Source organism: Schistocerca piceifrons, chromosome 1, assembly GCF_021461385.2.
Source record: "Schistocerca piceifrons isolate TAMUIC-IGC-003096 chromosome 1, iqSchPice1.1, whole genome shotgun sequence".
Lineage (NCBI taxonomy): Eukaryota > Metazoa > Arthropoda > Insecta > Orthoptera > Acrididae > Schistocerca > Schistocerca piceifrons.
The window spans coordinates 801,420,616-801,446,696 of NC_060138.1; the positions used below are offsets into that span (position 1 = coordinate 801,420,616).

The following is a 26,081-nucleotide window of genomic DNA, read 5'->3' on the forward strand; positions in this document are numbered from 1 at the left end:
TAGTAATAGTAGTAGTACCTTTATTCATCTGCAGATCTCTTTTTACAAGGATATAGGACACGTCAAAAGTATTTACAAGTTTAGACCAATTTAAAATAAGCTAATTCGTATACACTTACATTTACAGACTTTTAATTAGGTACAATCATTAGATTTACTCCTGGTATACAATACTTCTTTACAAATAACTTATTAAAAAATGTAATGCCACACTGTTCACTCATATCTCAGTATCAGTCACTGCACGCACTACACACAAATTGTTTCATAACACTTCACTCACTACACACACAAAAACACACACACTGGTGATTTCCGGGCCATTTTCTGTGCCACAACTTCCCATTTACTATCCTGAGGAACTGAGTCAGTATCGCTCAGTAATAAGTGAGATGTTGAGCTCAGAAAGAGGAAGAGGTGTTAGTATTGTGCTATGCATAGCTTGGGGCAAGTTTTTCTAGAAAAGAAAAAAAGAAGGAAAAAAGAAGGAAAAAACATAGTGTGAAGGTGTTATGTGACATGCTGGATGTATTATAATTATTATTATTATTTATTTCTATAACATTTTTTTTTACCAAACCCCGACTTTGTTTTCTCTAAGTAATCATTCAGTGTACACACACCAAAAAAGTTTTGCATCACCCCAGATCCCAGAACTCCAGAAGACAGCCATTGACTGTGGATATTGTATCACAGACACAGTCCCTTTGACTGTTCAGACATGTCACTAAACCAGCCCAAAGATGTGAACAACCATGCACGAGCAGCGCTTATTACACAGAGGAGGTCCAACAGCTGATCAGTTCCAGTCATTCCACCAGGAAGGGGGTACACGATCATGTTGTCTGTAGTTCAATCATGCCTAGATGGTCAATACCGCAGTTTGATCATGTCTGCATTGTTACTTTGTGCCAGGAAGGGCTCTCAACAAGAGAGTGTCCAGGCGTCTTGGAGTGAACCGAAGCAATGTTCTTTGGACATGGAGGAGATACAGAGAGACAGGAACTGTCGATAACATGCCTCCCTCAGGCCACCCAAGGGGCATTACTGCAGTGGATGACCGCTACCTACAGATTATGCCTGTGAGGAACACTGACAGCAATGCCACAATGTTGAATATTGCCTTTTTTGCAGCCATAGGACATCATGTTACGACTCAAACTGTGCACAATAGGCTGCATGATGCACAACTTCACTCCCGATGTCCATGGCGAGTTCTATCTTTGCAAAGACGACATCTTGCAGTGCGGTACAAATGGGCCCAACAACATGCCAAATGGACTGCTTGGGATTGGCTTCATGTTCTCTACACCACTGAGAGTCACATATGTCTTCAACCAGACAATCGTCGGGGATGAGTTTGGAGGCAACCCGCTAAGGTTGAAAGACTTAGACACACAGTCCAGTGAGTGCAGCAAGTTGGAGGTTCCCTGATGTTTTGGGATGGCATTATGTGTGGCTGATGTATGCTGCTGGTGGTCATGGAAGGCACCGTAATGGCTGCACAATAAGTGAATGCCATCCTCCGACTGATAGTGCAACCATATCGGTAGCACATTGGCGAGGCATTTGTCTTCATGGACAACAATTCGTGCCTTCATCATGCACATCTTGTGAATGACTTCCTTTGGGATAACGACATCGCTCAACTAGAGTGGCCAGCATGTTCTCCAGACACAAACCCTATCGTACATGCCTGGGATGGATCGAAGAGGGCTGTTTATGGATGACATGACCCACCAGCACCATTGAGGAGTGGGACAACTTTGACCAATAGTGCCGTGATGAACTTGTGGATTTATGCCACGATGAATACAGGCATGCACCAAGGCAAGAGGACATGCTAGTGGGTATTAGAGGTATCGGTGTGTACAGCAGTCTGGACCACCACTTGTGAAGATCTTACTGTATGTTGGTACAACATGCAAAGTGTGGTTTTCATGAGCAATAAAAAGGGTGGAAATGATGTTTATGTTGATATCTATTCCAATTTTCTGTACAGGTTTCGGAACTCTTGGAACCGAAGTGATGCAAAACTTTTTATGATGTGTGTATAAATGTATTGCATAACAGGTACTTTTTAGCTGCCTTTTTAAATAAGTGTATTTTTGTAATTTCTTAAATCTCTTTTGGTAATTTATTGTACAGTTTTATTCCTTGGTAGAAAATGCTGTTTTGAGTTTTATGTTTATTTTTTCTTGGTAAATGTACATTGAGTCTAGCTCTTATTCCATGGTCATGGACAAAACTGTTTGTGCAGTAATTACCAATCTCATTTTTGATGTATACAACTGATTGGTAAATGTATTCACATGAAGCAGTAAATTCCTCAGTGTTTTGAACAAATCTTTACAATGAGTTTGACTACTATTTTTGGTTATTATTCTTATGGCTCTTTTCTGTGGTTTGAAAACTATGTTCATATTTTGTGCATTTGCTCCCCAAAAAAGAATGCCATTCTAAGAACTGAGAGTACATATGAATAGTATGTAACTAAAAGGCACTGTAGGTTACACACTGATGATAGGCTTCTAAGGGCATAACTTGCTGATCACATTTTGTTTGCAAGTACCTTTGTGTGCTCACAGGAATTTTGCATTTGTTACACAGTCTATAGAGGTGGCATCTACATTTAATTTTCCTTCTTCAAACTGAAATTTAGGCATTAGTTTTCTTAAGATTCAATGTCACTTTATTGTTTATTGACCAATCATAAACTTCTTTGAGACTTTCATTTGCTTTCTCTGCAAGGAGTTCTCTTGTTTTCTCTGTGACTATAATACTGCTGTCATCAGTGAAAGTTTTTCAACATTAGTAACACTACTGGGAATGTCATTGATGTATATCAGGAATAGAATTGGTCCTAATATGCTACCTTGCGCATGTATTTTAGTTCTGGTGTTACACTAAATGTTTAGATCTATTTGAAGTATGTGTTATCTCTACTCTTTGTACCCTATCTGCTAGGTATAATTCAAACCAATCATTAACTACCCCTCTTGTGCCTAATGTGTCTAATTTATTTAAGAGAATCTTGTGGTTGGCTGTATCGAAGGCCTTAGAAAGATCCAGAAATATACCTGTGACACACTCATCTTTTTCAAGAGCATCAAGTAAAACTTTTGTGACTTCTACTATGGCTGACTCCGTATTTTTGCCACTTCGGAATCCAAACTGTGATTCACTTAAAAGATTGTATTTATCAAGGTAATTCTTTAATCTGTCTTTCATAATTGCTTCTATTATTTTTGAGAATGGTGACAGCAGGGAAATGGGCCAGTAATTTCTTATGTTTTCTGCATTATTTTTCTTAAGCGAAGGTACAACTCTTGTCTGTTTTAACAGCTCTGGAGATGTATACATCTACATCTATATCTACATCTACATAGTTACTCTGCAGTTCACACTTAAGTGCCTGGCAGAGCATTCATCGAACCATTTTCATACTACTTCTCTACCATTCCACACCTAAATCTTTCCATTCGAGCTCTCATTTCTGTTATTTTATTATGATGATCATTTCTCCCTGCATAAGTGGGTGTCAACAAAATATTTTTAAATTCAGAAGAGAAAGTTGGTGATTGAAATTCCGTAAATAGTTCTCGCCAAAAAGAAAACTGCCTTTGTTTCAGTGATTACCACCCCAACTCGGCTATCATATCAGTGAAACTCTCACTCCTATTGCGCGATAACACAAAATGGGCTGCCCTTCTTTGCACTTTTTCAATGTCCTCTGTCAATCCTACCTGGTACGGATCCCACACCGTGGAGCAATATTCCAGCAGAGGACGGACAAGTATAATGTAGGCTGTCTCTTTAGTGGGTTTGTCGCATCTTCTAAGTGTTCTGCCAACAAAGCACAGTCGATGTTTTGCTTTCCCCACAATATTATCTATGTGGTCTTTCCAATTTAAGTTGCTCGTAATTGTAATTTCTAGGTATTTAGTCAAATTGACAGCCCTTAGATTTGTATGATTTATCGTATACCCAAAATTTATCAGATTTCTTTTAGTACCCATGTGGATGACCTAGCACTTTTCTTTGTTTAGTACCAATTGCCTCTTTTCACACCATACAGAAATTCTCTCTAGATCACTTTGTAATTGGAATTACCATCTGATGTTTTACTAGACGGTAAATTACAGCATCATCTGCAAACAATCTAAGGGGGCTGCTCAGATTATCGCCTAGATCATTTATGTAAAGCAGGAATAGCAGAGGGCCTATGACCTACCTTGTGGAACACCAGATATCACTTCTGTTCTACTCAATGATTTACCATCTATCACTACGAACTGTGACCTCTCTGAGAGGAAATCATGAATCCAGTCACACAACTGAGACAATACTCCATATGCACGCAATTTGATTAATAGTTTCTTGTGAGGAATGGTATCAAAAGCCTTCTGGAAATCTAGGAATATGGAATCGATCTGAGGTCCCTTGTCGACAGCACTCACTACTCATTGGAATAAAGAGCTAGCTGTGTTGCACAAGAATGATATTTTCCGAATCTGTGCTGGTTATGTATCAATAAGTCATTTTCTTCAAGGTGATTCATAATGTTCGAGTACAGTATATGCTCCAAAATCATGCTGCAAATTGAGGTCAGTGATATGGGTCTGTAATGCAATGGGTTACTCCCATTTCCTTGCCTGAATATTGGTGTGACCTGTGCTACTTTCCAGTCTTTAGGAACAGACCTTCCATTAAGTGAGCGGTTGTATATGATTGCTAAGAAAGGCGCTATTGTGTCTGCATACTCTGAAAGGAACCTGATTAGTATACCATCTGGACTGGAAGGCTTGCCTTTCTTAAGTCATTTGAGTTGTTTTGCAACACCTAAGATATCTACTTTTATGTAACTCATGCTAACAGCTGTTCTGGTTTCAGATTCTGGAATATTTACTTCATCTTCTTTCGTGAAGGAATTATGAAAAACTGTATGTACTAACTCCGTTTTAGTGACACCATTATTGGTAACATTTCCATTGCTATCATGCAGTGACAGTAGAGACTGTTTTTTGCCACTGGTGTACTTTACATACAACTAGAATCTCTTTGGGTTTTCTACCATATTTCAAGACAATGTTTAGTTGTGGAAAGTATTAAAAGCATCTCACATTGATGTCCACACTAAATTTCAAGCTTTCGAGAAACTTAGCCAGTCTTGGGGATTTTGCATTCTTCTGAATTTGGCATGCTTTTTTCATTGCTTCTGTAACAGTGTTCTGACATGTTTTGTGTGCCATGGTGGATCAGTCCCGTCTCTTATTAACTTATGCGGTTTGAATCTATCTGTTGCTGTCAATACTGTATCTTTGAATTTGAGCCATATCTGGTACACACTTACATAATTAGCTTGGAAGGAAAGGAGAATCTCTCTTAGGAAGGCATCAACTGAATTTTTATCTGCTGTTTTAAATAGATATATTATGTGTTTATTTTTAGTGGTTTTGGTTGATATGGTTTTGAGCCTTGCTACAATGACTTTGTGTTCACTAATCCCTGTATCAGTCATGACGCTCTCTATTATGTCACGATTATTTGTGGCTAAGAGGTCAAATGTCTTTTTGCAACCATTTACAATTTGTTTGGGCTCATGAACTAATTGTTCAAAGTAATTCTCAGAGAAAGCATTTAGTACAATTTTGGAAGATGTTTTCTGTCTACCACCTGCTTTGAGTATGTATTTTTGCCAACAAATCGAGATTAGGTTGAAGTCTCCACTGCATGAGTGGGGTATTTGTTTGTAATGAGATTCAAGTTTTATTTGAACCATTCAGCAATTATATCATCTGAGTCCGGGGCTCGGTAGAAGGAGCCAATTATTATTTTGGTACGGCTGTTGAATATAACACCTACCCATAGTAATTCACAGGAATTATCTATTTCAACTTCACTACAAGGTAAACTACTATCAACAGACACAAACACACCACAACCTACTTTATTTAATCTATCCTTTCCAAACATGGTTTGCACCTCTGTCAAAATTTCAGCAGAATTTATCTCCGGTTTTAACCAGCTTTCTGTTCCTATAATGACTTCAGCTTCAGTGCTTTCTATCAGGACTTGGAGCTCTGGTACTTTTCCAACACAGCTACGACAATTTACAACTACAATGCCGACTGTTGTTTGGTCGATTCTTGTCATTTCTTTGCCCTGCACCCCTTGAGACTGGAGCCATTTTTGATCTTTCCCTAGACTGTCTTCTAATCTAAAAAACCACCCAGTCCACACCATACAGCCCCTGCTACCCATGTAGCCGTCTCCTGTGTGTAGTGGACACTTGACCTATTATCGGAACCCGAAACCCCACCACTCTATGGCGCAAGTCAAGGAATCTGCAGCCTACACAGTCGAGGAACTGTCTGAGCCTCTGATTCAGATGCTCCACTTGGCTCTGTACCAAAGATCCACAATCGGTCCTGTCGGTGATACTGCAAATGGTGAGCTCTGCCTTCATCTCCTAGCAAGACTGGCAGTCTTCACCAACTCAGATAGCTGCCGGAAACCAGAGAGAATCTCTTCCAATCTATAACAACACACGTCATTAGTGCCAACATGAGTCACCACCTGCAGTTGGATGCACCCTGTACCCTTCATGGCATCCCGAAGGACCCTTTCCACATCTTAGATGACACCCCCCCGGTATGCACATAGAGTGCACATTGGCTTTCTTCCCGTCCATAGCTGCCACACCCCTAAGGGGCTCCATCACCCGCCTAGCATTGGAGCTCCCAATGACAAGCAATCCCACCCTCTGCATTTGTTGGGCCCTCTCAGGAAGACCAGCCACTGCCACAACAGGTGAGGCCACCCTTGCTGGCTCAGAAGTACTTTCAGTAGTGGGCAGTACCTCAGACCTGTTATGGAGGCATAAGGGTACAGCCTTGCGGCCAGCACCAATTTTCGCCTTTCACCCAGGTATTCGCGACCCCGCCCTGGTTTGCCAATCACTGCCAGGCAAGTGTCGACTGGCAGGGACGTCCGAATCCTAGGGCGCAGTGGAATCAGAGAGGCACCAAATCGCTCACCTCAGTTTTCCCAATGTCACTGCTGCCCAGGGCAACAGCCTGAAGCCTGTCGACCACGGCCAACACAGCTTCCAGCTGTTTACAGATGGTGGTCAATTCCCCCTGAATCTGTACACAACAGGTGCAGTCCGTATCCATCCTTAACAATTTTTGTCCTCTCTTTTATCTCACAAGCCATTCAAAACAAACAGATGACTGACGACTATGTGAATTTACACTATATGGGTACTATCCGACAGCGGCTGATGTGAAGGATTTATTTATTATATTTGTTAAGGGGCCTTGTAAAATCTCTATGCATAGTTTCAGTACACACATTGGTACTTCATCTAAGGCTACTGACTTTTTATTTTTATTTATTTATTTATTTTTATTTTTATTTTTTTTTTGTTTTTTATTTTTTTTTTTTGGTTGACTTCATTCTCTGTGAATGGAAGTAACGTGGTATTTACTGCAACATTATTTACAGGTGTTATATTTGTTTGGGGGAATTTTTGCTGTAACTTCTCTGCAATACTTGAAAAATGCTCATTTACATAGTTTTCTGAGTGTTGTGGATCATTTATTACCTTATCCCCCTCCCCTAGCAGTAAGTTATTCTGCCTTTGTTTGCCTCTCCCCATTTCCTTTCTTGTAACATCCCAGACTGCTTTTATTCTCTGCATTATATTTTTCTCGTTAAATGTATTTTTTGCAGCAGTCAGCACCTTCCTATAGATCTTTTTGTATCTATGATAGGAATTCAAGAATTCTGGATCATTGTGACTCTTTTTCATGGAACTGAGATATTTAAGTGTTTGTGAGGACTTCTTAATACCTGCTGTTATCCATCTGTTTTTGTGAGATGTTGATACAGACATGCATACTTTTGGAAATGCCTTTTAAAATTTCAATTTAAATAATGTGGAAAATTTAGAGAATTTCATATTCACATTGGTTTCCTTATACACTTCATCCCAGCTTTGTTTTGCTAGTTCTTTTGAAAAATCTTATATCTTGATTTCTGATAGATGTCGTTTGTAGGCTTGTAGTTTAGGGAATGATTAGATGCCTGATTTTACTGTCGTTATTTGACAGAGATGGTCTGAGAGTCTGAGATCTTTTACAGCTACATTACATTTTTCCCTGTCCACATTTGTGGCCACATGGTCAATTACTGTTGCAGTCATTGTATTGACCAATAGGAACATGCGAGAACTTTGAAGGATATTTATGAGGCTGTCACTGGATTCATTTATGATATTAGTGTTGATGTTAATGTCCACACTTCATCTTGAACTTCTGTTAATTTATTGGAAAAATGTGTGTACACTACCAGTGGGAGATCCATACACACTCAAAATGATTAATTTCTTTGCAATATCAAGCTCTGTTAATTCAATATCTGATATTTCAAAGTGTTTGTCTTATCATACTGTACTGAGGTCATGTCTTGATTTGAACTGTTTCCTTTCTGATATAAATGCATGATCCTCTACCTCTTGAAGCAGTTTTGCAGTAAGAGTTTGCCCTTTCATACAGGGATAATACTAGGTGTTGGATTTCTGTGTCGATACACCAGTGCTCAGTAACACAAACTGCTGTGCAGTTCAAAGACTGGAGCTCAGCTTCTAATAGCTGTATTTTATTTTTTTATTGATTGCATGTTCTGATGGAGGATTGTTATGTCTGTGAAATGTCCCACATTACTCTTTCCAATGGTTTGTTTTTCTTTGTGAAATCTGGTATGTGTTATATTTGGAGTGTTAAAATATGTCTTGTGAGTGATTGTTTCAGTATTTTTTAAACTGCTGGAGATACTCTATAGACAGGGGAACCTGTTGTCTGGATTTATCCTACAAAGACTTACATTTCCTACCCATGACAACAGGTATTTGACCATGTGTGGCCCGAGATCCACCCCCTATACTTTCATGAATCAGCTGTACCGATCTTCCCTTCCCAGTCCTGTTTAGGTGTAGGCCATGTCTAGTGAAACCCCATCTGTTGATATTTCCTATGGGCACCAGAGAGACAGGAATGAAGTTGGCTGCCCTCAGAGCCATCCCTAACCCCACATTGATTCACCTCACAGCTCCATCAAGATGTGGTTGGTGCCATGAGTCAGGGAAGATATCTTGTACAGGTCACCACCTATGTCATATGTGCCATCTCTGTCCAAACTGTTTGCCACCCCAACCACTGTCACTTCATGGCCCTCTTTTGTAAAGTCCTTACATAAAGACCCTAAGTCCTCTATCACATAACTTAGTCCTGCATTTGGCTTGAAGGTACTGGTGGCCTGGTACGCTGCCCCTAAACCCTCCTGTAACTGAGGGCTTTCACCTCGCCCATGGCTACTACCTAGCAGTAGCAGTTTCTTCTTCCTAACACTTTGTACATTCCTAGGCTTCTTGGCTTCAGTTGAAGTGTGCTGCACATTCCGTGCTCCTTGTGCTACCTGAGGCTTATCTCCACTTAACTCTGGCATTGGTAGATACCTGTTTCTGGTGTTGATGATAAAACTGTCAGAATTTGTTGTCTTTCTTCCTATCCTCCTACCAGTTCCCAACCACCTTCCTCTTCCCTATCTCACTTGATCCTTATCGGTTCCTTCATTGCTTCCTCCAACTGTGCCTCAAGAGCACAGATTTTCCTTTCCTCTTCCACAATCAAAATATTCCTACTGCATACTCTGCAGTTCCAGGAGTGAGCCTCTTCTGTTCTCCCAACATTTTCCCCACTGCATCCCCCCCCCCCCCCCCCTCAAGGAAAATATTTCCTACAAGACTGGTTACAAATTCCTCTACTCGCTACGCTATAACAGCTCCCACATTTCTCATTCATGGTCAGTTTTGAAAGAATAATTAAGTTTAAAGAATGTTTTAAATTTCTCAAGGATGTGAGATTGGCTGTGTGAAGACAAAAAATGACACAACGATCTTATGTGTGGTTGTTTTTGTTTTTGTACTGATTTAGAGATACAATGACAGAATAATTAATTAGTAATTACTTTGCTTTTAGAGAATTTACATTATCAAGCGTGTTTGGTAATGTTTTTAAATGTTTATAACTCAGAAAATTTAAGCCCAGATCACACCTATCTAACTAGTAATTGATACAAAATGTGTTAGTTAAATACGATTTAGAAACATTTAATTGCACTTTTATTGTGACAATAGACACTGATGAAACTAGCAGCTGTCTTTCTTTAACGAGTTTTGTACTATCAAGCAAACTTGAATAGAAATTTTTGTGCATACGTCACACAAAATTTCAGGTTATGTCATACTTATCTATTACTAAACACAGAAACACCTGAAATGCTGAATGATAATTGAGAAAAGCAAGACATTTGATGGAGATATGCTCACTATCCTGGAGAAGGGAATGCCTGGTACTGGTAGATTAGCAATGTGGAAGGGAATATGTACTATCAATTATTCATGAATATGAATAAGGAAGTGGTACATTGTGTTGGTAAACTTTTAAAATTTACCCTCTAGAAGTGTGAAGGAAGTAAAGCTGCAGGTCAAAAAATCCTGGTGGAATATTGAATAGGAAAGTTGACAGAAGATGGGATAGATCATAGCGTGAAGACAAAATTGAAGAATTATTACGATCAACTTGCACACTCCATGGTTACCAACCATGATTCACAAGCCTGGGGGATTATTTTGCATTTACCGATAAAAAATCATTGCAAGCTAAAAAATACAATTACAAAGTACCATACTCAGTCTTCCAACTGTTGGGCATATTGATGCCAGGAATGCAGTGTATAATAATGTGGTGCTGGGGGCAGAATTTTCCACTTCCTAACACCATTAAAAGTACTGTGTTTGACTCCACTGTAAACAGTGAGGTGGTCAGCACTGCTTGTCTGTGATAGGATTTCGGCCTATCCCTGTGGACTATTACAGAGCAATATGCCAACTGAATTTCAGCACTGACTGGGAACTTGAAGAATGTAATTTGGTATGGCTGTTGATAGGGTGGTGGGAATTATTTTGTTTTTCTCTTTTTGCTGACAAGGTTTCACAACAAAATCCAGTCACTTATAAAGTGATAACATGGCTCTCTCTGCACCTGTTTGGCAGTTGCTTGGAAATTACTCTGCTGTACCTTTTGCTAGGCTATTCTATGTCTTTGAACCAAGTTTTTAACCCACTTCAACTGATACCTGGCAGAAACTTACATAGCTCAAATGGAGACTTCAATGATCATCCATATATTACCTCATAGTCTGTATGCTCCTTTGATTCTTTAGTATGACTGCTATCTATGAAGTATGGTCACCCTGTTCACTGCTTGATATCCACACAAAGACATTAGCAGACGTTAACTGACTTTTTGGGCAATATTACTGTAGGTGATGCCCAAGGACTGGAGGATGGTTGAATGATTCCAGCACCTAATTATTGCTAAATACTTTCCTCTGCAACAGATTGTAAATGACAGAGGATTCAATATGGCTTTTGTACTATTAGTCTAACATTGTCCAGCAGAATTTTATGATACATCATATCTGACGCTGGCAATTACTATGTTCCTTCGAATAGCCACACATATTCCTCTTGTCCTAAATAAAAAAGACTTCTCTCTGTATCCAACAAATGTGACAATTTATCTGACAAATAAATACCACCTGAGAAATCCATGAAAAATAGGATTTTTTCACCCAGGAAAAATACATGAAAAACCTGCAAATTTTTTAGAATACCAGGAATTTTCCATTGTTTTAGTTTTCAGTTAAATTTTTGCAATTTTATCTGATACAAACTGATACTCCAGCAAAGAAATGTACTTACGCCCAATGCTGCAGAATAATACTGCAGCAGTAAAAATTGTGTCATTTACAATGACAAAGCACAGTACTCATACATGAGCATCTCTATAGTGAAAAGCAGTTTTAATGCTGCCGATGTTTGTGGAATTGTGAAGCCAGGTGCTAAAGTTCAAGAAGTTGTAGCGGGGTGTGATCCTGAAAAAGTAAAAAACGAGTGTGTGATCTTAATAGGTGGCTCAAACAACGTTGCCTGCAACGAAGGGAATGATGCCATACAGTCGCTCAGGAAGAAAATATCGGCGCTTCATCAGTCTAAGGTATTTGTTGTGAACATTCCAAAGAGACATGACTTAATTCCACAGTCCTGTGTAAATGAAGCTGTCTCACAAACGAACTCTAAGTTAGCAAAGTTGTGTAAGCATTTTAAAAATACTTGTGTTGTAGATGTAAGCAGTTTTGGACGAGATTTATTTACAAGACACGGTATGCACCTGAACAGATCAGGAAAAAAAGCATTAGGTACCCTCTTAAAAACAAAAATATTGGAAGAAGTCCACAAATGTACCCCAAAGTTGGAACCAATCGCACTTGAATGGCTCCAACCATCAAGTCAGACTCGGTTCCAAACTCAAATGTTTCAGGAAATTGTTAGTAATGAATGTACTGTGTCTGTAGCTACCGATAATTTTTTAGGCAAAAGTTTAGATCTGTCTCTAATTCCAAAGAAATGACGATTTTTCACCAGAATGTGGGAGGACTTGGTAATAAAGTAAATGACATTACTGTTCTGTTAGAGGAACCACAAGGAATAAAAGATACTGATGTATTATGTTTTAGTGAACATCATGTGAAGGATATTGAAAGGTTGCAACTAAGTGGTTACTGTCAGGCAACGCATTACTCTAGAACCATCATGGAAAAAGGTGGAGTGGTAATTTATGTAAAAAACAACATATCTTACAATGCATTAGATTTAAAGAGCCATTGTATAGAGCAACAAATTGAAGTATGTGGTGTTGAGATTACTGTAAATGACTTCACGGCTGTAGTGTTAGCACTGTATAGATCTCCCTCAGGGAATTTGAATGTATTTCTTAAGCACTTAGATTCTTTATTATCCATTCTGTACTCAAAGTCCAAGAACTTGATAATTACTGGTGACTTTAATGTTGATTTCCTAAATGAGAGCAATAGTAAAGCTGATTTAGTACATTTAATGGAGTCTTATAATCTGATGGCAATAGTAGATTTCCCAACTAGGATTACTGTTAACAGTAAAAGTCTGATAGATAATATATTTATAGATAAGTCTACATGGAATGAGATCACTGTAAATCCAATCACTGGCCTTTCTGATCATGGTAACAGTTAAATCCAGATAAATTTGCACCTAAACATGAATGAATGGGAATATGACATTAAGTGGCATCTAAACAAAGATCACATACTTTGACAACTGTCAGATTCAAAGTTCCCACCAATACGCTAACTTGAACCAATGGAAAATAAGCTACTTCTTTGTAATTGGTCAGTGTAAATAATTTCAATGGCAGATGCCTCTACTTACATGTTTGGCCACATTTCACAGTGTAACACACAAATTCAGCCTGTTTAAATTACTGTATATACACATCGAAGCACATTATTCCAAAAGCTGCATACAACATGTGAAATGAATAGTACATACAAATACATTGAAAAGCAAAAACAAATAAATGATGGCAATAACTACTGTTAGGGGTTGGGTCAACCATCACTGAAGGTAAACAGTCTTTACAATACACTACTTTTATTTATAGAGAGAAACGTTAAGGGATAGTCTATTACAAAGCATAAAGCAATTGAATTGGTTACAATTGTGTTTCTCGAAAAGAGGAATGGTTTTGAGTCTTAGCTGTTCTGGGTCAGCGTGATGTGGCGACAGTTGTAGAAGCAGTTTGAAGTTGCTGATATGAATCCTGTAAGCTCATCCAGTTGTGTCCTTGGCATTAAAATATCCTCTTTCCTTACATCCTGTTTCAGCTGGTGGTGGTAATAAGTTGCGTAGCATCCATTTGTCATAGGGCGGAACTAAGTAACTGCTTATGCTGCAACTGTAGGTCATATTAGTTCAACTGCAACTTTCATACATGATAGTTTGGCACAGACCACATGATGTGTTTAAATTAACACTTCAAAGATCTTTGCCTTTAAATATGTCTGCTTGTGTCTGTATGTGTGGATGGATATGTGCGTGTGTGCGAGTGTATACCTGTCCTTTTTTCCCCCTAAGGTAAGTCTTTCCGCTCCCGGGATTGGAATGACTCCTTACCCTCTCCCTAAAACCCACTTCCTTTCGTCTTCCCCTCTCCTTCCCTCTTTCCTGATGAGGCAACAGTTTGTTGCGAAAGCTTGAATTTTGTGTGTATGTTTGTGTTTGTTTGTGTGTCTATCGACCTGCCAGCGCTTTTGTTCGGTAAGTCACCTCATATATATATATATATATATATATATATATATATATATATATATATATATATATATATATATATATATATATATATATATATAAAAAAATAGAGGGACACATTCCACGTAGGAAAAATATATCTAAAAACAAAGATGATGTGACTTACCAAATGAAAGTGCTGGCAGTTCGACAGACACACAAACAAACACAAACATACACACAAAATTCAAGCTTTTGCAACAAACTGTTGCCTCATCAGGAAAGAGGGAAGGAGAGGGAAAGACGAAAGGATGTGGGTTTTAAGGAAGAGGGTAAGGAGTCATTCCAATCCCGGGAGCGGAAAGACTTACCTTAGGGGGAAAAAAGGACGGGTATACACTCGCACACACACACATATCCATCCACACATATACAGACACAAGCAGACATATTTAAAGACTAAGAGTTTGGGCAGAGATGTTAGTCGAGGCAGAAGTGCAGAGGCAAAGATGTTGTTGAATGACAGGTGAGGCATGAGTGGTGGCAACTTGAAATTAGCGGATATTGAGGCCTGGTGGATAACGGGAAGAGAGGATATATTGAAGAGCAAGTTCCCATCTCCGGAGTTCGGATAGGTTGGTGTTAGTGGGAAGTATCCAGATAACCCGGACGGTGTAACACTGTGCCAAGATGTGCTGGCTGTGCACCAAGGCATGTTTAGCCACAGGGTGATCCTCATTACCAACGAACACTGTCTGCCTGTGTCCATTCATGCGAATGGACAGTTTGTTGCTGGTCATTCCCACATAGAATGCGTCACAGCGTAGGCAGGTCAGTTGGTAGATCACGTGGGTGCTTTCACACGTGGCTCTGCCTTTGATCGTGTGCACCTTCCGGGTTACAGGACTGGAGTAGATGGTGGTGGGAGGGTGCATGAGACAGGTTTTACACCGGGGGCAGTTACAAGGGTAGGAGCCAGAGGGTAGGGAAGGTGGTTTTAAAATATTATCTGGTTATAAGCTTCTCTGTATCAAGTTTCACAATATCAGTGGTGTGTCTAGTTTTGACATAAATTTTAGAAAAAAAGACCTAAATGTAAGTTTTCACTCCTGAGGATGTTGACATTTTGAATTTCCTTCTCCACGTGTCCCAAGTTCACTACAAGATCAGTCTTTAACTTTCCTAGTAAAGAATTTGGAGATACATTTTCTGTTTTCACAGAAGATCTTTAAGTGCTGTTGACTTCATTTCCAGATCAAAACTTTCACGAACTTTCACACGTTGTTTGCCATTTTGATTAGTCCTCTTGTAGAATGGATAGTTCCCAATGATCTTACTGAATTTTCCTCTTCCTGAATAAAGCACTGTAGTCTGCAAGAAATACAACATTTTTGGTTGGAATCTTGAACTGTGTCTCCTCGATGTCTCCCCAAAATTCTTCTATGTTCTTTGGATCTGTTCTGTTATTCTCATTTGTGGGGGCATGTGCTTTGACCACATATCTTATTTGCTCCCCTGAAAGAAAGTGTTGAAAACCTACAGTTCTTGGATCTGAAGTCAGTGATGGCTTCCAGCATTTCTTTATCACTAAATATATAAACTGAAGTGCCCTGCTCACTTCTGTCTGCATGTTCACACTAATCTCAGGAACTGCTGTAAGCATTTTTAAACAGTTTTTACTTACAGTTTTTGAGGAAGATTTGTGTGTATTGCGTATATAATTTGGAAGTATTCCATGGAAATTGGCTGAATTATAATGATTCAAGTGAAAATGATGCCATTGCCACCTAGTGGCAAATAGCAGAACTCACAGTATGGGTAGTTGCTGTGTGACTGAGAGATTTCATTTGATCTTCACCATTCCATGTAGCAGAAATGGTTCTCCGCTGATACCATGATACTTTCTGCTGCCTGCACATCAAATGGACCAACTCAATGTTGTCCAGTATGGACATGAAATTACATCTAATTGAAAGACTTGCAGTAGGGCATTAAGCCACACAAAACTATTATTACCCCAATCTATACATATCTTCTTCTTGTGTACATTACATAAATTCAAATCTCCCATTGTGTTCTCCCACCTATATGAGAAGGCTAATCTTATGAACCACTGTAGGCATTTCATGTGATTTTCATTAATAGATACACTGCTTCAGAGTGGACTGGATGGTAGCTGCCATCACTGCCATGAGAAGTCACTCAAAAGACCAATTAAATATGGAAAACCTAATATTCATGCCTCCCGAGAATCTTCCTGGCTTGTGGTGCTTAAATCATTTCAGTTGTATTAAAGTCATGTTAATCAGTTGCCTGACCTTTTTCTCTGAACTTTAATCATAGCTCCATGCAGTGGCCCACAAAATTATCACTATGCCAGATAAGTCATCAGATACTTATGAAGCTGGGGTGGGTCGTTAATTGATTATAAAACCTGTGCTAATGTGAGGTACAGTGTTCATTACTCTCTTGCCTGGATTTCTATTCAGAATCTGATATCCTTCTGATTCAAACACTGCTCCATCTGTGTATCTGGTCTCTTGTAACACTGTTACAATGATTTTCTGTTTGGCCAGGGCATCTGTAATAGTTTTCAATTTTTCAGTTTTGAAGAGTGAGTTAATGCTGAAAGTAGCAAAGTATGGCACTTTCTTTTCTTTTAGTCAATGGCATGTAGGTGTGAGCTCCCCAGAATCTATTGGTTCTGTGATATCTTTGTCAATCGTTGATTGGTTACCACCTAGGTTAATGCTCTTTAAGAATGAACTTACCATCATCCTGTATCAAGTGATTTCTGATAGTGATCAATGCATAAGCATCAACATAATAACAATTGAAGTATTCAGCATCAGAAGTGCCTCAATATGTGACCGGTATACTATTTTGTGGCTTCTGTGGGTGTCAATATGCATACTTTATCGGGCTGGCCACTGTGGCCGAGCAGTTCTAGGCGCTTCAGTCCAGAACCACACGGTTGCTGCGGTCGCAGGTTTGAATCCTGCCTTGGGCATGGATGTGTGTGATGTCCTTAGGTTAGTTAGGTTTACGTAGTTCTAAGTCTAGGGGACTGATGTCCTCAGATGTTAAGTCCCATAGTGCTCAGAGCCATTTGAACAATACCTTATTTGGGCTTATATATGATTATTATTATTATTATTTGCATGCACAAAGATGATGTTGCATCTGGTAGTCAGAGAGCACAAATAAATCTCTTGTTGATTTGCAGGTCTCTTTGTTGTTAACTATGATCCAGCAAACTGGAGACTCATCCTCCAACATCTAAAGACTAAGGGTTCTTCCATAAGATTATCTGCAACAACACGTGCAAAGTTACTAACAGATGCAGGACTTCTTGCAGATGCAGGGGATCTGTCATATGATGTCCCCTTTGATCTAAGTCTTATGTTGTCAGATGAGAATGATGTTGAACCATTCTATGCTTTCAATGGATTTTTTCAAAATCTTCGTAACAAATTGCGATATACAAGAATAAGGACTCTCTTAAAGGTGAGTTAAAATAGACAAAATAACCATAAATTATTCAATGCGATAAAAATATGTATAGAGAAGGCACTCTTGTGTGAAAGAAATTATTCAGCAAAAGTTACTACTAAGAATGCTATATGAAGTAGATACTTACTTATATTTCAGAGCCTCTTCCAATATACTGGAAATATTAAGCGCTTGCCATTATGTAAATCATATTTGCTGCTAACAATAAAAATTCATTTCACAACTTCTTATTAGCCCCAAAAATAATTCCAGTATAGCCTAGCATTGAAAGTGAATATCTGGAGGATGGTGCAATCTTTTTGAACAAGTTCCCATCAGACACAAAGCATGAAACAGGAATCTCTAAAACCCAAAAAAAGTCATTCCTTATTAGTCATCACTCCTACAAATTACCTGATTCTCTAAACTGAAAAACTGAATATTCTGATTACAAGTGATGTACATAGTATTGTTCAGTGTAAGCTTGCTGCTATCCTTACAGTATTTCTGGTAAATAATAATATAGTCATTAAATTACCAAAAAAAGATACAATATGTAATCAAGGAAGAAGAGTTCAGATAAGTTTAGGATGTTACATGTAGCATGTATAAACTCAAGTAATAAATGTATATTCTGCTGTCAAGTGGTCTCAGGATCCCTACTTGAGCATTTCTCCTTTTGTTCTAATTTATGTGTGCAGGTTTGCTAAATGACCAAAAGAAAGTATATAAATTGAAATACTTTGTGGGTAGGAGCCTCTTAAGTCAAGGACTGAGCAAGGTGGCATAGTGGATAACACTCTGAACTTGCATTTGGGAAGAGGACAGTTCAAATCAACCTCTGGACATCTGGATTTAGGTTTTCCATGTGCTCTAGGAAAACGCTGGGATGGCTCCTTAGAAACGGCATGGCTGATTTCCTTCCCCGTTCTTAAAAAAAATCTGAGCCTGTCCTCTGTCTGTAATGACATTATGGGAATGGGATCAGTAATCAGGATATAGAAAACAATTTCCGTATATGTCACAGCTCATATATATTTACACTTGACACTGCATCCGTACAAAATGAAGTATAACAAAGAACTGACTAAAGTAAAGTTAAGATGGAGGCTCGACAGAGCACTTAGAGTTGACAGATATTTAGTTTCATGGACGGTGCAAACAATCGACGCCACACAGCACCCCCCCCCCCCTCCCCCCTCCCAACCCCCAACCCAAACTGTACGGAGTATTACAGATGTCCAAGGGTGAGAGCATGTGGCCATTGACGATGGTGAAAATTGTGTGCGTAGGCAGGCGCACCACAGGTACTTCCATCTTGAATGAGGTGGGTTGGGCATCCAGAGTGGTGAGAGGCAGGTTAGGTCCACTTTGTAGTCAGTCAGCCACCGTGGCCAGATGAGACGGTGACTGGCCCGGGAGTAAGTGGGCGGGGCAGTCAACGGGGTGGTGGAGGCGTGTGTGTCCATAGAAATGAAAGCACGTAGAGATGCTCAGTCACACTCATGCAGGAGTGTGAGGTTGTGTGCAATGTTGATGTGTAAGGGACCATCCGATGGCAGGACCTTGGTATCTGTCAAAAGAATGAGAACTCAGTCACTGAATGTCACTATACAAACGTCGTTCACTCGGTGTGGCAGCACACTGCAGGACAAACTGATAGTAGGTGTGTGTGTCTCCGACTTTGGAGGTGAGGACACGAAACATGCGCAGGGTGAAATGGGGCGAGGTTGGGAAAGCAGCGAACAGTGGTGAACAGTCTTCGGCGGAAGAGGCGTGCGGTGAGGTTGGTGGGAGCACATCTTCATTCTTGATCAAGGATCGATTGTCTGCAGAGTTCATCTGCAGTGGCGTGAGACCATCAGGGTCGATGAAAGCCAGTTTTAGGCGATGCAGAGAAACTGTCTGTGTGTGGTCTTTAATCATGATATCAAAAGTTGTGTTCCGCCACCGCAGGACCATGTAGGGGCCAAGATAAGGAGGTTGAAGAGGCTGCCTAACTGCCTCATCACACAGCATGATGTGGGAGCAGTCAGAGTGTGCGGTGGGAACATAAGCCTTGGGTGGTGAGTGACTGATGGGCAGGTGCAAACGTGTTTGTTGAAAATGCATGTGCATCCGGCTAATGAAATCTGGCGAGGGGGGAAGATCCTTGCTACCCTGAGGAAGAATAAGTTCCCCCAGTAGGACCAGATTCTTGCCAAAAACAAATTCGGATATAGGCCCCTGTAGGTCAGGTTTATAAGCCGAGTGTAGACCAAGTAGCACCCACGGGAGGGCTACTGACCAGAGACAATCATGGCATCGAAGGGCCGTCTTGAGGGTGCGGTGCCATCTCTCTACCAACCAATTGCTTTGTGGGTGATAGGCGGGAGTGCGTATTTTTTTAACACTGCAGATATTGCAGAACATGACGAAAAGGGAGGATTCGAACTGTTGACCCTGATCAGTGGTGATAGTGGTCGGGCACCCAAAACGAGCAATCCACGAGCCACTGAAAGCCTTGGCTACCATCTTGGCAGTAATGTTAGGGAGAGGGACAGCCTTGACCCAGTGAGACAAACAGTCGATAGTTGATAAGATATATCTATAGCCCTCCGAAGGAGGAAGAAACCCGATCAGATCAATGTGTACATGATGGAATCGTCCTACGAGAATGTCGAACTTGCCCAGAGGTGGGGAGATGTGGTGGCTGATCTTGTTGCACTGGCCAGCAAGACAGCTGTGTACCCAGGTTTGACAGTCCCATTTGATATTCTTCCAAACAAAACGTTCTGACATGAGACGTGTGGTGGCTCGAACCCCATGTGGGCTAGATTATGCAGGGCACCGAAAACCTGTCAGTGGCATCCGTAGTGATGAATAACTTGGTTGAGCGGTCGGGGTGGGCGAGTGTCACAGCGGAGTTAAAGAAGTCTTCAGAGCCTTGAAGGCCTCTAGCATCGGAGCAGTCCAAGAGACGGGTTTGATACTGGAAGTTTGTTTGCCTGTTAGCATGTCCATGAGGGGTCCCTGAACAGCGGTGCAGAAGGCAGATGCCAATGATAATAACTGATGGTGCCGAGGAAATGTCGTAGCTCTTTGTAAGTAGCCAGTGTCAGCAGAGACATGATAGCCTGCACATGGTCTTCAGTGCAACAGGGAAAACTGGTGTGAATGGACAAACAGACCTGCATCAGGGAAGTTAAGGTAGCTGTAAGAATCTTATTATTTTTCATCAAAATATCAGAAGTCTCAAATGTAAGTTTGTGGAACTCACACTGCTCTGTTTACCCATCGTCAACATGGTTTCTTTGCCACAGGCTATAGATGTATCACAGTTTTCTTCAGACACTTTTAACACGATTTAACTTGCAATACATAACTGGTCACAATACCAGCCAACATTTTTGCAAGATGCACACGCTTCTTCATTAAATTTACCTTTATTTATGGAACTAACACAATTGCAAAATACATTCGGCGCCATTTTGAGATTAACCACAAGAAATACAAGGTAGGGTCCATGAAGTCAGCATGAATTTGGCCCCATGGTTGTATCAGCATTGACCTGGAAGGGAATGAAATAGGTGGGACTGGCTGATGCACATGGCAAATGGCACATTGTCTAACCTCCTGTGCAATAGACCAGTAGATGTAACAGCTTGCCAGATGCTTCATTCTGGAAATATCCAAGTCATATTGATGCAGGAGTTGGAGCACCCATCATTACAGGAAGGATGGTGTGAACACTCGGCACTAATCAACACCTTCTGTATGGAGTGTGACACTCCTTGCCAAACCTGAATTTGGTGCCATTGATGAAACAAACAATGAGGGCCAGGTGGTTGTGCATCTGAGAGCTTGGAAGGCAAACTTGACAGGACATACCGCTGCACCCACTAAAAATGTGAGTCACTCTTAGATGCTGTAGCAATGTCATGGGATTTTACAGGGAGCTCTTCAAAGGATCTCCAGTTGGGTGTCTGCCTGAAAACAAATTATCTCCGGGTGATCAATTTCAGGATCTGGACATGTCGGATGGTGAGAAAACGCATTTGGGTTAGAATGATGAAGGGAAGTGCAATAGTGAATGGTCTGTTGAAAACTAGTCTAATGGAGAGAGCAAGGTGCATCACACTCCACACAGAAGATGTTGGATAATGCCAAGTGGTCATTCCATCCTCTCTGTAATGTTGGGTACTCCAACTCCTGCATCAATATTTCTAGGATGAAGCAACTGGCAAGCTGCTACATCTAATGGTCTGTTGCACAGATGGTTAGGCAGTATGCCATTTGGCATGTACACCAGTGTAGTGTGTGAGCATTTTACATGTATGTTGCACAGTGAGTGTTCGATTTCACACTGTCTAATTAGGTCTGCACCAGCCATCAGGGGTGCTGTGTTTTGTCTCTTAACTCTGTACTGTTTCCTTTTACTTTACAACAATTTATATGTTCATGTTTACTCTATGCTGAGTTCTGTCATTATCCATAGACTGTAGTAACCAGTCAACAACAGTAATTTTTTCTCATGAATCTTGTCTTGGTGTACACTGTGTCTAAAAGACATTCTGTATTACTTGGCCTATGAACTAATAAAGACCTTGTCATACCAGCAAAGGTGATATCATTTTGTGTGTTATTTATCACAAACCAAGCAGGCTAACTCATCAGGCAGGCCAGTACTCAGCTCTATGGCCAAACTGGTGTTTGTGACATGATATGCACCTGCCTGCCATGCAAATAAGAGGAAGTATTATTGCAGGGTGATGAAAAATCCAATAAGAATCAACCCTGCTGTGTTCAGGCTTGCCATACAATTAACATCTTTCTGGCCTCACAATCTGGTGCTTTGACTTGCACAAATTGAAGCCAGTTTCTTTTATTCAGGAATAACCACAGATGCTACCAAGTTTGCACTGGTAGTGAGCCAGCATGACCATCAATACATGACTGAGGTGCAAGATGTGATTGTTGTGCCACCAGAGTTATTCCTACGACTGGTTGAAGGCAAAGCTTATCCACCGAGTATCAGCTTTGCAAGAAGAATGCCTCCACCAAGTTCTGACACAGTACATCTGGGACTGTAAGTCTCTCAGTACTTGTGGCATCTGTGAAGCAAGATTGACACTGGTAACATACTGGACAGCCTACTGAGAACGATCTGAAGTAGTTAGTTGCTGCCTTCCATCAAAACAACAATAGTTTTGCAGGTCAAAATGTCTTTAGATGTCATGGCAGACCTGATAAACAACATCCAGGATGTTATGTCATGTGCACCTATCACCGTAGCAGCTGCACAGTGTGTAAGTACTTCTGCCACAGTATTGCATGCTGACCATGAGGCTCTGATGGCGAAGGTAGACATGTTGACCCAGCAGATCAGCCATTTAATGTCTCATCAGAACAACAGTAGTCATCATGGCTGATCAACATCCCAGAAGCACTTATACAGCACTACTTCATCTGTGCCTTTGACTGAGTCACAAAAGGGATTAAGTTGGTGCCACAGAAGATTTGGTGATCAAGCACATTGATATACTTAACACTGTGTGCACCCAAATGCCAGATGCGATTGGCTGTAGAGGCTTTATCCAATTACCAGTCCGTATCACAGTATCCATTCATGAGTGATTGGTTTACAGGCAGGAAATATAATCTGTGTTTCTTCCTGTGAACAATGCTACACTGATGTAGGCTGCACATGTCATTCTGTCTGACTGCTGCAAACTATTCTTCTATCATGACGCACAGTACTCACTGATTTGAGATAGACCTAGGCCTACGCCTGGCATTCGTGTGGGACTTCAAATTCATGGACATCACAAAGCCAATAATAGGAGTGAACTTCCTGGCATGCTACAGCCTTCTCTCTGACATCACCATGGTTGACCAAACTACCAGACTGATAGCTGCAGGATTCTGTAGAAGTGACAATTACCCTCAGATCAGTTAACAATTGCTAAGGACCAGTATGATTTGTGAGGGCATCATGTGACCATCCAGTAGCCCCTGGTCCTCACTGTTGCATCTGACACAGAAGAAATGTGGTGGGTGGCGCCCATGCAGAGGCTATGGAGCACTCAATGCTTGCACAGTGCCAGGTCATTAATCCAGTACCATAACTGCAAGATTACAACCAAGCATTGAGCAGTGTCCATCTGTACAGTGTGTTAGACTGTGCCAAGGCATATACATAGATACCGATCACCAATGAAGACATCCTGAAGATGGCCATAATTGCACCATTTGGCCTAACTGAAAGCAAATTCATGAAATTCGGTCTCAGGAATGCTACAGAGAGGTGGCAGAGATTTATTGATTCCACATTGCAAGGCCCACCATTCTGTTTTGCTTAACTTGACGAGATATTGGTATTCACCAGAAGAACATTACCAGGATCTTAGAGAAGTTTTCAGATGGCTGGAAAAATCTGCCATTGTTCTGAACACAGCAAAGTGTATGTTTGGTGAGCCAAAAGTCAGTTTCCCTGGCAGATGCAACTCTCTGTCAAGTGGCTACCACTATCTGACAAAGTGGAGACCATCCTGTAGATCTCCTGGCCTTACACAGTTAAAGAACTGTGTCAATTCCTAGGGCTGCTTAATTTTTATTGTCAACATCTACCACATGCAGCAGAAATTCAGAAACTGTCAATGGCTGTGCTAGCAGCTCTGAAATGTGAGAGGAACAGAAATTATGTGGACAGATTGCATGTGTGCTGCATTCAGATGAGCTAAACAAGTAATAGCAGAAGCTGTATTATTACTGCACCATCAGCCAAGTGTGCTGTTAGCATTGGCAGTAGAAGCAAGCAAGACAGCAATGGGCACTGTAATGAAACAATACAACAATGATGCGTGACAGCCTCTAGCCTGCTTTTCATGGAAATTGGCATAATCTCAACAAAGTTCAGTGCATATAATCGAGAACTGTTAGTGAAGTACACGGAAATCAAATACTTTCATCATCAGCTGGAAGTCTGTGAGTTTACCATCTTCGTGGATCACAAACAACTGACATATGCCTACTAACAGTACAACATCAACTGTATACTGAGGCAGCACAACCAGCTATTGCATACTGAGCAGCATATCAAGCACCTGGTCCAGTAACAGCAACTCTGGCAGCAGCACCAGCCATGACATTACTCTAGGGAACCATTGAAACATGAGATCTGGTTGCTGTACCCATTTCCCGGTTCACTTCCTACATGGCACTCCACTTCCACTGAGGTGGCAGTTGTAACAACCAGGGCCAGCAGTTCTGTACAGTGCAGTGCACAAGTTTTTCGTGCATGTGTCATGCCGTGAGTGTTCAATGTTGCACTGTCTAACTAGTTCCACGCCAACTTCCAGGAGTGCTGTGTTTGTCTGTTATCTTTGTGACATTTGTTTTTATTTTATAGCAATTTATATGTTCATGTTCACTCTACTGTGAGTTCTGTCATCACTGTCATTGTGCATAGCTCTTAGTAACTAGTTGAGAAGAATCTTATTTGATTCCTCATGAGTCTTGTCTTAGTGTACATTGTGTTTAAAAGATGTTCTATATTACTTGACCTACAAATTAATAAAGTTCTTGTCATCCCAGCAAAGGAGATACAGTTTGTGCATTATTTATGGTAAAATAATCATGTTAACCAGTCAGATGGGCCAGTACTCAGTCCTACAAGCAGAAGCCCATGAATGAAGATGATGTGCCACATGTTTTAGAAATCTTGCTTATGGCCTAAAAAGTGATGAGTAGTTTGCGTTTGGTAATAAAATGAAATTTGCGCCCATACAAAAAAATGTGAAATTTATGAGCACCAAATATTATGGCCAGTGCTTCCTTTTTTATTTGTAAATAATGTCTTTGGGAAGAAATTTCTTTGACCTGATTGGTGACTCCACACCTTCCTCTAACTAACAAGAGAAGATGGCACCAGCGTCTGTTGGTAACATGAGAGGCAAGTGGTTTTAGTAAGATACAAGCCAGGGTGCTGATTGGAGGGCCAATTTTAACTTCTGAAAAACGAAATTATATTCTTCTGAGCTCTGAAAGCAGACTCACTTCTTATGGAGACAATGTAATTGGTGAGCTATTGAGGCTGCCTCTGGAATAAATCACACATAATAATTAACTTTTTATTGAAATACCTGAAGGGTTCTAATGGATTTAGGGCCAGGCATGTTCTAAGTAGCCTATGCTGGCTGATGACCCTCCTCACTGAGGAAATAGCTTACAAAGGTGACCATTAGCTGAAAGAAGGCACATTTGGAAAAAGCCTTTCTTTACAAGGGCTATGCAGAAGGGACTAGATTGTGCAAATGCTCTTCTGTCCTGTGATCAGTGACCAGAATATCATCGAGATAACTCACAGAATATG

The 26,081-nt window shown here is 40.5% G+C and overlaps 1 protein-coding gene across 1 annotated transcript in view; it reads left to right on the top strand.

Moving 5' to 3' along the window:
* LOC124713815 (leucyl-cystinyl aminopeptidase-like) overlaps positions 1 to 26,081 on the top strand; it is a 289,726-nt gene that overhangs the window by 183,488 nt on the left and 80,157 nt on the right. Inside the window, exon 14 of the mRNA XM_047242975.1 lies at positions 17,463 to 17,743. Coding sequence (XP_047098931.1) covers positions 17,463 to 17,743 — 281 coding nt within the window. The remainder of the gene's footprint in view (positions 1 to 17,462; positions 17,744 to 26,081) is intronic.